Source organism: Daucus carota, chromosome 8 (genome assembly GCF_001625215.2).
Source record: "Daucus carota subsp. sativus chromosome 8, DH1 v3.0, whole genome shotgun sequence".
NCBI lineage: Eukaryota > Viridiplantae > Streptophyta > Magnoliopsida > Apiales > Apiaceae > Daucus > Daucus carota.
The window spans coordinates 11,465,103-11,477,871 of record NC_030388.2 but is presented as its reverse complement, the minus strand read 5'-3'; the positions used below and the strand labels follow the sequence as shown (position 1 = coordinate 11,477,871).

The 12,769-nt window shown below is 35.1% G+C and overlaps 1 protein-coding gene across 1 annotated transcript; it reads right to left on the bottom strand.

Moving 5' to 3' along the window:
• Positions 1-10,972: 10,972 nt before the first annotated feature.
• On the bottom strand, positions 10,973-11,797 carry LOC108212380 (uncharacterized). The gene has a single exon (XM_064083700.1). It carries the CDS (start codon positions 11,795-11,797, stop codon positions 10,973-10,975), a length of 825 nt encoding a protein of 274 aa, XP_063939770.1.
• Between the last annotated feature and the right edge of the window lie 972 nt (positions 11,798-12,769).

The following is a 12,769-nucleotide window of genomic DNA, read 5'->3' as shown; positions in this document are numbered from 1 at the left end:
GAGAGAGAAGGAGAAAGGGAGGGAAAAGACAAAGAAAAAAGTAGAGAGATGATTATTTTATTCATAAATATTAAATAGGTAATGGCTAGGGGTTACTTATAAATAGGTAATGGCTAGGAGATTTGAGGTTGTGCTAGGGATTTAAGTAACCACTAGGACAGTGTTGGAGTGCTTTTTTTTAGTACATTACCTAAATGTGAGTTTAGGAGCAAGTTTAAGTAACCGATTGGACTTGCTCTAAGAGTGGAAACTCCAACAATATTCTCCATATCTCTTCTCTATTTCATATTTTATTCATAGTGGGCTCCACTATAACAAAGTTAAGTGAAGGTGAATTGGAGGGAATGAATTTTTATTGTGAAAAGATAAGTTAAGAGCTATGTGATGGCTCTTAACTTTGTGGAGAGAGGAGATAGAAATAAGAGGCTCTTAGTGAATTAAAAAGCCACTAAAAGTCTCTTGGAGCAATTTTTTTCCTTATCCTCCTCGAATTTTAAGTTAAGAGCCTAAATGAAGAGTATCTTGGAGATGCTCTAAGAGTCTATTGAAGCTCTATATTTTCTCATACTCCTTATTTTTAGTCTTAAGAGCCTATTCAAGAGATTATTGGAGATGCTCTAATTTTAGTCAACTCCTATGAATGGTTAAATTTGTCGAATCTTTACATGCCTGTAAAAAATCCGTAAGAAAATTACACATCATTTATTACCACATTAAACCAATATATTTTATTTATAATAATATATATATTAATAACATATTTTTTTAAAAATTATAACTAACCCAATATTGGCAACACCATCCAAGCAACATTCGTACATTTCCAATTTAGCATGCTATTATTGGCAACCCCATTAAAGATTTTTAATGCTATAAGGTCGTATGTTGGCCGTTATCAGATTTGCGGTCGCCAAACGTTGTCATATGTTCCGAAACAGGGTTTATTGCGTCCACCTTCAACGTGTCAACACCGCATTCAACTTTAACGTCACCTTGTTATTATTTTATTTTGAATTGTTTTATTTTATTTGAAATATTCGGACATGATTAAAGACGCAAATAAATTGAACTATCCTTCATACTAGGAATGTGAATGGATCCGATATATGATCCAATCCAGGAACTAACAGAGCGAATATGGATCACCTAAAATAAAATCCGATTTCAAGAAATCTGATCCGAAAAATATCCGATATAATATGTGTAAGATATAATTTTGATACGATTTGATTTGAAAAAAATCTGATCTAAATTTTATACATATAAATATATATATATATATATATATATATATATATATATATATATATATATATATATAGTTAAGTTCTATGAAGTACATTAAAACATTGGAGTATTGGAGTACAAATAATAATTTTTTAGTTTAATCATAAATAATATCTATGATTACCCAAATTTATATATAATTTATCATTTATATGTAGTATTATACATAATTGTCAATTAATCATTAATATCTTTCAACTTTAACAAGCATTAAGATTGTTGTTCTGTTTATAAGTTATATTGCAGAACATAATGTCCTACGATTTATAAAAGTCACTGTTTTATCTTTTGATTACAATATTTATGTTGTAGAACATAATCTGCAGGTTGTCGGATGTTTACAAATATTGTAGAACAAAAAAAACAAGATTAAAGTGACTAGATTAAATTGTATCAATTTTGTACTCCAATACTCCAATATTTTGTGTACTCCATAGAACTTGACTCTATATTAAGTTCTATGGAGTACAAAAAAAATTGGAGTATTGGAGTACAAAGTTTGATAAAATGTAATCTGGTCATCTAAATTTCAATTTTTTTTGTCCAATAATATTTGTAAATATTTGACAACCTGCACATTATGTTCTGCAACATAAATATTGTGATCAAATGGTAGAATAATTACATTTATAAATCATAGGACTCTATGTTCTGCAATATAACTAATAAGCAGAACAATAATCTTAATACTTGTTAAAGTTGAAAGATATTAATGATTAATTGACAATTATGTGCAAGACAACTTATAAATGATAGATTATATCAAAATTTGGATAATCAAAGATATTATATAGGATCAAACTAAAAAATTATGATTTGTACTCCAATACTCCAATGTTTTTATGTACTCCATAGAACTTAACTATATATATATATATATATATATATATATATATATATATATATATATATATATATATATATATATATATATATATATATATATATATATATATATATATATATAGGCTAGTGATCAAATACAAACCAATCTTAAAATACAAACTAAGAACCTCCTATTTTACACTATCTACGCACCCCATTTGCATGACCCATCATCCAGCCACCTATCTCGATCCCGACCACCACCCTGCCACTCCTCCACTCAGCCCCACTAGTCGTTAAATTTGCTAATAAATTCGCTGATCGCTGCTATATATTTTAGTGATATTCGCTTCAGAAATTAGTGATTACTGCTTTAAAAATTAGTGATCACTACTTCAGAAATTAGTGAAATAAAGAGAACAGAGAACAGAACCTGGACAGAATCTGGTGATTCGCTATTTTTGATGATCGAATATATTGATGTTATTTGATAATTGTAGCGGCTTTGGTAGTATATATTGGATGATTGTGATGATATATATAGATTGTATGTGTATATATAAGGTATATATATGTAGATGAGTGAGTAGTTTTTAGTTTGTATTTTAGCTTGGTTTGTATTGGAGTAGGACTCTATATATATATATTTGTATATGTGTGTATATATATAAATACTCTATTAATATATATAGGGCATTGCTCAAAACGGAACACCCTTAAAAGAAGAACAAAGAAGAACACTTTGGAATCGAACATAAAATCTCATCTAAAACTTGAATTAAATTCTAACTTTAAGCTAATTAACCATTTATTATGAATAATAATAGTATCTAGCATGTTTAACAACAATTATGGATTAAAAATAACATGATTCTATGTGATATTAATCATGTAAAGAATATATACATGATTCTATTCTGGATTCTGTTTTGGATTCTATAATGTTTCATATTAATACTTTGGATAGATTTGGATGTTAGATTTCATATATTAAGTTTAGTTAGTGCTTAACTATGTAATTATAATCATAACAAATCTTTTTTATGAAAGAAAAGGTGTTATGATAGTGTTCTGTGTTGTTCTTTTTTTTAAAGTGTTCTGTGTGGAGTGCAACCCAATATATATATATATATATATATATATATATATATATATATATATATATATATATATAGGGTCCTACTCCAGTACAAACTCCTTACTGTACAAACGTACAAACCAGTGATTATGACAATAATATTTAGTGATTAACAGTTTTTAATTTAACAAATACATACATATATCCATCACCATCACCACCACAATCACCTCGAATCACCGCCCACTAGCGCCACACACACACACACACTCTCTCTCTCTCTCGCTCTCACTCTCTCAACCACCCACCACCACCAATGGCAGCAGCTCTCTCTCTGGTTGTTTGTTTTCACTGAGCAGTGCTATACACACACACGATATCACCACTGCTTTTCTCCTCACCCTCAATCATGTCTCTCTCCCTCAATCGTGTTTCTAGCACTGCAGCCGTGTTGGCGTCGCGGCTGCTGCTGGCCGCGCTGCATCACCACGCGGCTACTCCGCCCCGTAAGTGCTTCCCTCCCCTTATCTCTCCATCAGACCCGCCTGGTAGATTTAGTGATTCTATTCAAACATTTAGTGATTATGTTCAACACATTTAGTGATTGTTTGTATATTTGTACTGTAAGGAGTTTGTATTTGAGCACTTGCCTATATATATATATAAGTAAATAATAAAATTAGAGAGAATTTGAACTTGGATAGTTGGATTTATTAAACATTTGGTTTGAGAACTTTAAGCTGCATTAGTACAACTTATTTATATTTTAAGTTTTTCATATTTTATTTTATTGGAGTATTTGTAATATTTTTAAGTTAACGTAGTGTTTTTAAATTCTCCACTTCTAGAATTTATTAATGACTTGTAATATTTGAATAGATGTGTTTTTGTATTTTAAAACACTACATTTTAATTTTATAAATTATTATTATGAGTGATTTCAACAAATTTTTATTGATTAAGACTTTTTTCTTGTTTAAATATAAACGGAGCGGAGCTCCGATCCGAAAATCCGTGATCCTACGGATTAGGATATGGATCATGTTCTAAAAAATCCAGTTGAAATCCGATCCGAATCCGGTAAAATTAAACGGATCTGGATATGGTTCATCCCTGATCCGATCCAAATCCGATCCATTGACACCCTTACATCATACTAGTATAAATATTAAAAAAATAATATAAATATATGTATTTTATATAAATATATATATAATATTTATATTATATATTAATTTTGGGGTAAGTTTGGTAACCCGAACTCAACCCGAAAATGACCCGTTTTTTTCAGGTTGATTTTGTAACACCCCACTTTTACAATGGGGCTAAACGATTAAACAATTCTAAATTCATTCAGAAATAATATAATAATTTAACAACCAAAATGTCAATATGGATAATAAAGTCTGAAACTCCATGATAATAAATCCAACAAAGTCTGAAATCAATAGAAATATAAGCTCTAAAGTCTTATTATAGCCCCTAACAACGAAAGCAACTAAAGGTGGGTGTCACTCATCACGATCCCCGCTACCCCTGATTACCTGCGGAAAGAAAACAAACGAGAGTGAGCCAATGCCCAGTACGAATATAGAAATAGTGTAGGTGCAAAGAGTATCAATAATCTCGAAACAATGATTACAATAGATTGGTACAAATAAGTACCTCAAGTCACAATAATCGAGATAAACAATGAACTATAAATAAGACTCAATGATGAATAAATGACACAATATGAGTCTCTTACACAAAACTGTACTTGCTCAACTCCAATCACCGAGCAAATACAGAACAATGATTTCTTCTTCGGTTATCCACAAGAAGAAATAAAGAATGTATAAAACATTCCACAAAACAATAACGATCATGATCTTCTCACGTCTCATACCCCAGAAACGTGCTCGTATGCTTAAATCACCGATACGAGTTGGTGTCTAGTTCACCTTTACTACGAACTCCATGTGAACATTGTCCGTGATTTACCCACACGGATAAGTTTAAGAGCCCAAACAATTACAAAAGTTGCCGACTCGAGAAACAAAATAAGTACAATGATGCAATAATAGTGCAAAGAGAAACAATTCATTATGAGCCAAGGCAAGAATAACTTAAATATATGGAGGCCAAATGAAAAGAGTAGTGTGCAACAATAAAAGAGATTTTAAGGATGTCACAATAATAAATAATAAATATAATAAATATTTATTATTTAAATAAAAAAAGAGAAAGGAATAGAATCCGTACCTGATATTAATGTGAAGCTAACTTTAAATATCTGAAATCAAGTGTGCCGCTAAAAATCTCTTTGTAAATCTAAAAAAATATGAATTTTAATAATAAATATATCAGTATTACAACCCTCTTATAAGTTAACAAATATTGAATTATATAAACCAAGCCAGAGCATTGAGGTATACGTGACTTTAACTTATGGTGCAAATAACAGAATAATAGTGTGTTCATAATCAAATAACATGCACTAACGTCTACAATAATTTTAATAAAATAATACGATCAAACTAGCTTAGTTGAAAGGGACATCCGAAAACTAATAAGCAATTCCAGTCAACTAAACATTCAAGAGGCATGAGCTTTATAATTTATCGATAATAAAATAACGATCGCCAAATATTAAATAGCAATAAACAAATATTTCTAATTAGCTAGCTTTGGTCTGAAGCCACCAGCTCAATAGCGAAAGAATGTAACATCACGTATTAAGGAGACATACTGACACGTCAATTCCATGAAAATAAATTCAATTATTATAAGTGCGTAGAAGTAATAATAAAGAAAAATAATAAAAGGATGACAAATAAGGGTCACCAAATATTTCATACAGGACATGTATTTGGGGGACTAAATTAGTCTCATAAAATATAACAAGAATATATATATAATGGTCATTAGGTAAATTATTAATAAAACTCAGTAATTAACATAGAAATACAAGATCCCATATTCATAAAATAACCTTCCTGCCGAGGCTTCACCTGTGTCACAGGATCATGCATGCTTCAGAGTACCGGCCAAATTCTTAAAATAAAGTGACCAGAACTAGATATAAACTTTAGTAAAATATTCAACACTTACATTGAGCCTACATACCGACACACTGCATAATATATAAATATTATTAATAATTATATATAGAATATAACAAATGTTAAATTTTATGAAAATAACAATTTCGAGATTAAGAAGACAAAAATCAAAATTAAGTTTATAGCACACACCTCAAAATCACATTTTACAGTTGAAGCAATATAAAGATTTAATCACTTATAATAGATAATTAGGATAAGAATAATGATTGCTGCATTATTATAAGCATCATAATATTAAGCATGCAAAATCGCTAATAACCACAGAGAAATTATTTAATACAAAATATATCATCATGTATTCAGGCAACAAACCGGTATTGAAATAAACGAATCCCCAAATCAGGTCTATACAATAACATATAAATATATTTACACAAAAAGGAACTAACAAGCAGAGTATACTAGTAGCTTACCTTTATTTGACTTGGTTAGACCAAAAACAGAGTACTGAGACGAGACAGGTGCCTTTATCTAGTAATATGTAACTTTAATTCACAAGCACGGAGTCAGATACTAATCTTGCCACAACATTCTACAAATCAAGAGTGACAAAATATATATTAAATTAATCGTATACATACTACTAGTAAACAATTAGCAATAGCCAATACCTAGATATGTACCTCCAGTATCTTCCTAGTCAACGACTTATGGACTAAACGCGGCGGCTGTACACTCTCGTACCAATATGATACCTTGAATTTATAGGGTTATTTAGATATGCCTAACCTACTAAAAGGAAGGTTCTAGAAATATTATCAAATAACTAACAATCCTTATCAATAACTATTCTTTGCACAATTTGACTTGGACACTAGCACTATTCCTAGACGCATATGAATTAACTTGTAAAAGCGAATAAATAACTAATATATTTCAGACTTTAATTTAAAAAATTTAAATTTCAACAATTAATAAATAAGGCTAAAAACTCGGGATATTATATTCTTTCCTCCTTAAAATAATTTCGTCCTCGAAATTAAGGGCACGAACCTTATTCAAAAAGATATGGATACTTTGCGCGAACAGACTCCTCGGTTTCCCACGTAGCTTCTCGAACTTCATGGTTCTTCCAAAGAACCTTAACAAAAGGAATCGTGTTTTTACGCAAGACTCTCTCCTCTCTCGCCAATATAGCTTCGGCCTCTTCTTCACAAGACAAGTCCTCTCGAAACGCGTCCAAAGGATACTGAACAATATGATGTGGATGATAAACATACTTCCTCAAAACTGATGCGTGGAATACATTATGAATCCGTGATAACTGTGGTGGCAATGCAACCCTATACGCCACTGTTCCGACTCTCTCAAGAATCTCGAAAGGTCCAATATACCTCGGACTCAATTTACCCTTTTGACCGAACCGCTGAATGCCCTTCGAAGGAGATACTTTTAGAAAAACCTTGTCACCAACTTTAAACTCATACTCACGTCGACCTTTATCTGCATAACTCTTTTGTCTTGACCGAGCCTGTCGGAGCCTTTCTCGAGCAACCGCCACCTTTTCAGTGGTAACTTGAATTAGATCGGGACCCTCCAAAAGTTTTTCACCCACTTCATTCCAACAAGTTGGTGTCCTACACTTGCGCCCATAAAGTGCCTCAAAAGGAGCCATACCGATACTCGCCTGCCAACTGTTGTTGTAAGCAAATTCCACCAACGGCAGATACTCATCCCAATTTCCTGACCAATCCAATGCACATGCTCGTAACATATCCTCCAAAGTCTGAATCGTCCGCTCTGACTGTCCATCTGTCTGTGGATGAAAAGCTGTACTGTAGTTTAGTTTGGTACCCCATGCTTTCTGAAATCCTTGCCAAAATTTTGAAGTGAATCTAGGGTCTCTATCGGAAACAATCGAAACTGGAATCCCATGAAGTCTCACAATCTCATTCCTGTACGCTAGTGCCAAACCCTCCAAGCTCGTGCTCCCACGAATAGCCAAAAAGTGTGCAGATTTAGTAAGCCTGTCCACAATCACCCATATTGCATCATTCTTCCTCAAAGTCCTCGGCAATCCCATCACAAAATCCATACAGATGTGCTCCCACTTCCAAGTAGGCATTTCCAAAGGCTGTAACAATCCACTGGGCCTCTGATGCTCTATCTTCACCTGCTGACAAGTCAAACACTTTGAAACAAACTCGGCTATATCACGTTTCATACCAATCCACCAAAAATGTTCCTTTAAGTCATGATACATCTTTGTTCCACCTGGATGAATTGAAAATGGTGACCGATGAGCTTCCTCCATCACTTCCTCCCTAAGTTCCTTGTTATCGGGCACACATAATCGGTTACCCATCCAAACAATACCCTGATCATCAATGCGAAGTTCGGGTTGCTTTCCATCTTCCATGCTCTGTATAAGGTACCACAACCCTCCATCACCATCCTGAGCTGCCTTAATCCTCGAGATAAGACTAGGCTCCACGTGCATACTTGCCACCATACCAACAACATCATGATGATAAAACTCCAAGCCAAACTTCTCAATCTCGCGTTGAAGAGGTCTCTGTTGTGTCATTAATGCTGCCAAATTCCCAAAGTTCTTCCGACTCAAGGCATCTGCTACCTTATTAGCCTTCCCCGGATGATACTGAATACTCACATCATAATCCTTCAATAGCTCAATCCATCGCCTTTGCCTCATGTTAAGATCCCTCTGGGTAAAAATATACTTCAGACTTTTGTGATCAGTAAATATCTCACATTTATCGCCATATAAATAGTGTCGCCAAATCTTTAGTGCAAAAATCACGGCCGCAAGCTCTAAATCATGTGTCGGATAATTCACCTCGTAAGGTTTTAGTTGCCTCGAAGCGTAAGCGATCACCTTTCCATGCTGCATCAGTACACAACCAAGTCCCTTCTTTGAAGCATCACTATAGATAACATAACCGCCCATTCCAAACGGTAGAGTCAAAACTGGAGATGTCACAAGTCTCTTCTTCAATTCCTGAAAACTAGCCTCACATTCATCAGTCCATATGAATTTGTTGCTTTTCCGAGTCAACTGCGTCAATGGCATAGCAATGGTCGAGAAACCCTCGACAAATCGTCGATAATAGCCAGCAAGTCCTAGAAAACTCCTCACCTCCGTCACAGTGCTAGGTTTCGGCCAATTGGTAATAGCCTCGACCTTTCCAGGGTCCACCTTGATTCCATCTGCTGATACGATATGTCCCAAAAAGGCAACCTGATCGAGCCAAAATTCACACTTCTTATACTTTGCATACAACTTATGCTCCCGTAACGTTTCTAATACCACTCTAAGATGCTCTTCATGTTCTTCTTTAGTCTTCGAGTACACCAAGATGTCATCAATAAACACAATCACAAATTTGTCGAGGAAATCTTTGAATACCCTATTCATCAAGTCCATAAAAACTGCTGGTGCGTTGGTCAACCCGAAAGACATTACCAAGAACTCGTAGTGCCCATACCGAGTCCTAAATGCTGTCTTAGGGATATCACTTGCCTTCACTCTCAACTGATGGTAGCCTGAACGAAGATCAATCTTTGAGAAATATTTTGCCCCTTGTAGCTGGTCAAATAAATCATCAATCCTGGGTAGTGGGTACCTATTCTTCACAGTAATTCGATTCAACTCCCGATAATCAATGCAAAGCCTCATCGAACCATCCTTCTTCTTCACAAATAATACTGGTGCTCCCCATGGTGAAACACTAGGTCTGATGAAGCCTTTATCAAGTAATTCTTGCAGCTGTTCCTTCAATTCTTGCAGTTCAAGCGGAGCCATTCTATACGGAGCCTTAGAAATTGGTTGCGCATCGGGTAACAAATCAATAGAAAATTCCACCTCTCTATGTGGTGGTAATCCATCCAAATCTTCTGGAAATACATCAGGAAACTCACGAGCCACACTCACGTCATCAAGTTCAGTCTGCTCTATAGAAGAATCAACAATATGAGCCAAGTATCCCTCACAACCATGTGCAATCATCTTCTGTGCCTTAATGGCTGAAATAAATTTTCCCAGAGAAGCAAGCTTAGAACCTTGGAACTCAAACTCAGGTGAATTTGGATTCCCGAAAATTATCTTCTTCCGCTGACAATCGATAGTAGCCTTATGTTGTTCCAACCAATCCATCCCCAAAATAACATCAAAGTCTCGCATCGGAATAGGTAAGAGATCGACAGATAATTCCCTATCTTCAATTCTAAACACACACTCAAGATATTGAACATTCACAGACATATTTAACCCCATAGGGTTAGCAACAGAAAATTCAGACAACAATGTAGTAGGTGCAATGCATAGATGTTTGACGTAAGATGTAGAAACAAATGAATGTGTAGCACCAGTGTCAAATAAGACTGTAGCATCACAATTACCAATCGGAAGTGTTCCTGTAATGGTACCTGTAGAGTTAGCCGCATCCTTTGCAGTGAGAGAAAATACGCGTCCAGAACTTTTCTGCTCATTCTTCCCGGTATTATTATTCTGGTCCCCAGACTTCTTTAATGATGCCTTGCAGTCCTTGATAGTATGGCCTTGACGGCCACAATTGAAACATGCTCTAGAAATCCAGTGACAAACACCACTGTGCATTTTCCCACAGTGTGCACAAGCAGACCTTCCTCCATTCTGACCAGTTTGACCGCCTGACTGACTCCCAGATTGATTGCCTGACCTGTTTTGTTGATTCCCCTAATTCCCATTTTTCTGCTGAAAGCTGCGGGTGTTGTACCTCTGATTGTTCTGTCTAAATCCGCCCGAAGATGCACCATTATTCTGGAATTTGGGCGGATCATCATCTCTCTTCCTCTTCTGACCCTGCATGTCCTTTTGTTTACGAAAATCTGCCTGATGAAGCTCTTGGTCCCTGGCACTATCAACTAAGCTGTCCATAGTGGTGTAGCGGTTGGCAATAATATGATTCCGGATTGAAGTCTTTAGAGCCCACTTGAACTTCATAATTTTATCAGCGTCGTTCCCAGCAATAGACCGAGCATAATTAGCCAACCTCTGAAATCGAATCTGGAAATCTGCCACAGACTCATCCTCCTTCTGAGCAATATTCTGGTACTCACGAGCATACTCCTCCCGAACACTAGCAGGAAAATATCTCTGATCAAAATGTGTCTTGAACACATTCCAGGTGAGAGTGTCCTCATACCCAGCTGCATGAGAAGCCACCACTGACTTCCACCAAGTACTAGCATCCCCCTCAAGACGGTAGATACCAAAACGAGCTTTCTCCTCCTCAGAACAATTTAGGACCCGAAATATTTTCTCCATGTGATCAATCCAAGCCTCAGCATCCATAGGGTGTTTAGCTTCCTTAAAAACATTGGGCCGCTGCTTCATAAAACGGTCAAACATAGTCTGGCCTTCTTGATTGGGCACATTACCAGGAGGATTCTGCCTTTGCTGATTAGCTACCTCCCTAACCATGTCCAAGAAAGTTTCCCTGTCCATCACAATCTGTTGTCCTCCTGCATTATTTCTCGAGGTATCTCTTCTGGGCGGCATCCTGCAACATTTATTATGAGAACACATATATAGTGAATATCGAGTAAATATCGCAGTTATATAAAATCTTACTTCTACCCATCCGAAGTCAACCCAAAACTCACAGGTCAAATGCCCTAAGGCTAGTCTACAGAATCATAACCTGGCTCTGATACCAAAATGTAACACCCCACTTTTACAATGGGGCTAAACGATTAAACAATTCTAAATTCATTCAGAAATAATATAATAATTTAACAACCAAAATGTCAATATGGATAATAAAGTCTGAAACTCCATGATAATAAATCCAACAAAGTCTGAAATCAATAGAAATATAAGCTCTAAAGTCTTATTATAGCCCCTAACAACGAAAGCAACTAAAGGTGGGTGTCACTCATCACGATCCCCGCTACCCCTGATTACCTGCGGAAAGAAAACAAACGAGAGTGAGCCAATGCCCAGTACGAATATAGAAATAGTGTAGGTGCAAAGAGTATCAATAATCTCGAAACAATGATTACAATAGATTGGTACAAATAAGTACCTCAAGTCACAATAATCGAGATAAACAATGAACTATAAATAAGACTCAATGATGAATAAATGACACAATATGGGTCTCTTACACAAAACTGTACTTGCTCAACTCCAATCACCGAGCAAATACAGAACAATGATTTCTTCTTCGGTTATCCACAAGAAGAAATAAAGAATGTATAAAACATTCCACAAAACAATAACGATCATGATCTTCTCACGTCTCATACCCCAGAAACGTGCTCGTATGCTTAAATCACCGATACGAGTTGGTGTCTAGTTCACCTTTACTACGAACTCCATGTGAACATTGTCCGTGATTTACCCACACGGATAAGTTTAAGAGCCCAAACAATTACAAAAGTTGCCGACTCGAGAAACAAAATAAGTACAATGATGCAATAATAGTGCAAAGAGAAACAATTCATTATGAGCCAAGGCAAGAATAACTTA

What these genes read in the sequence shown, in the direction of transcription:
- LOC108212380 (XM_064083700.1), bottom strand. Translation starts at nt 11,797, where the DNA reads ATGCCGCCCAGAAGAGATACCTCGAGAAATAATGCAGGAGGACAACAG.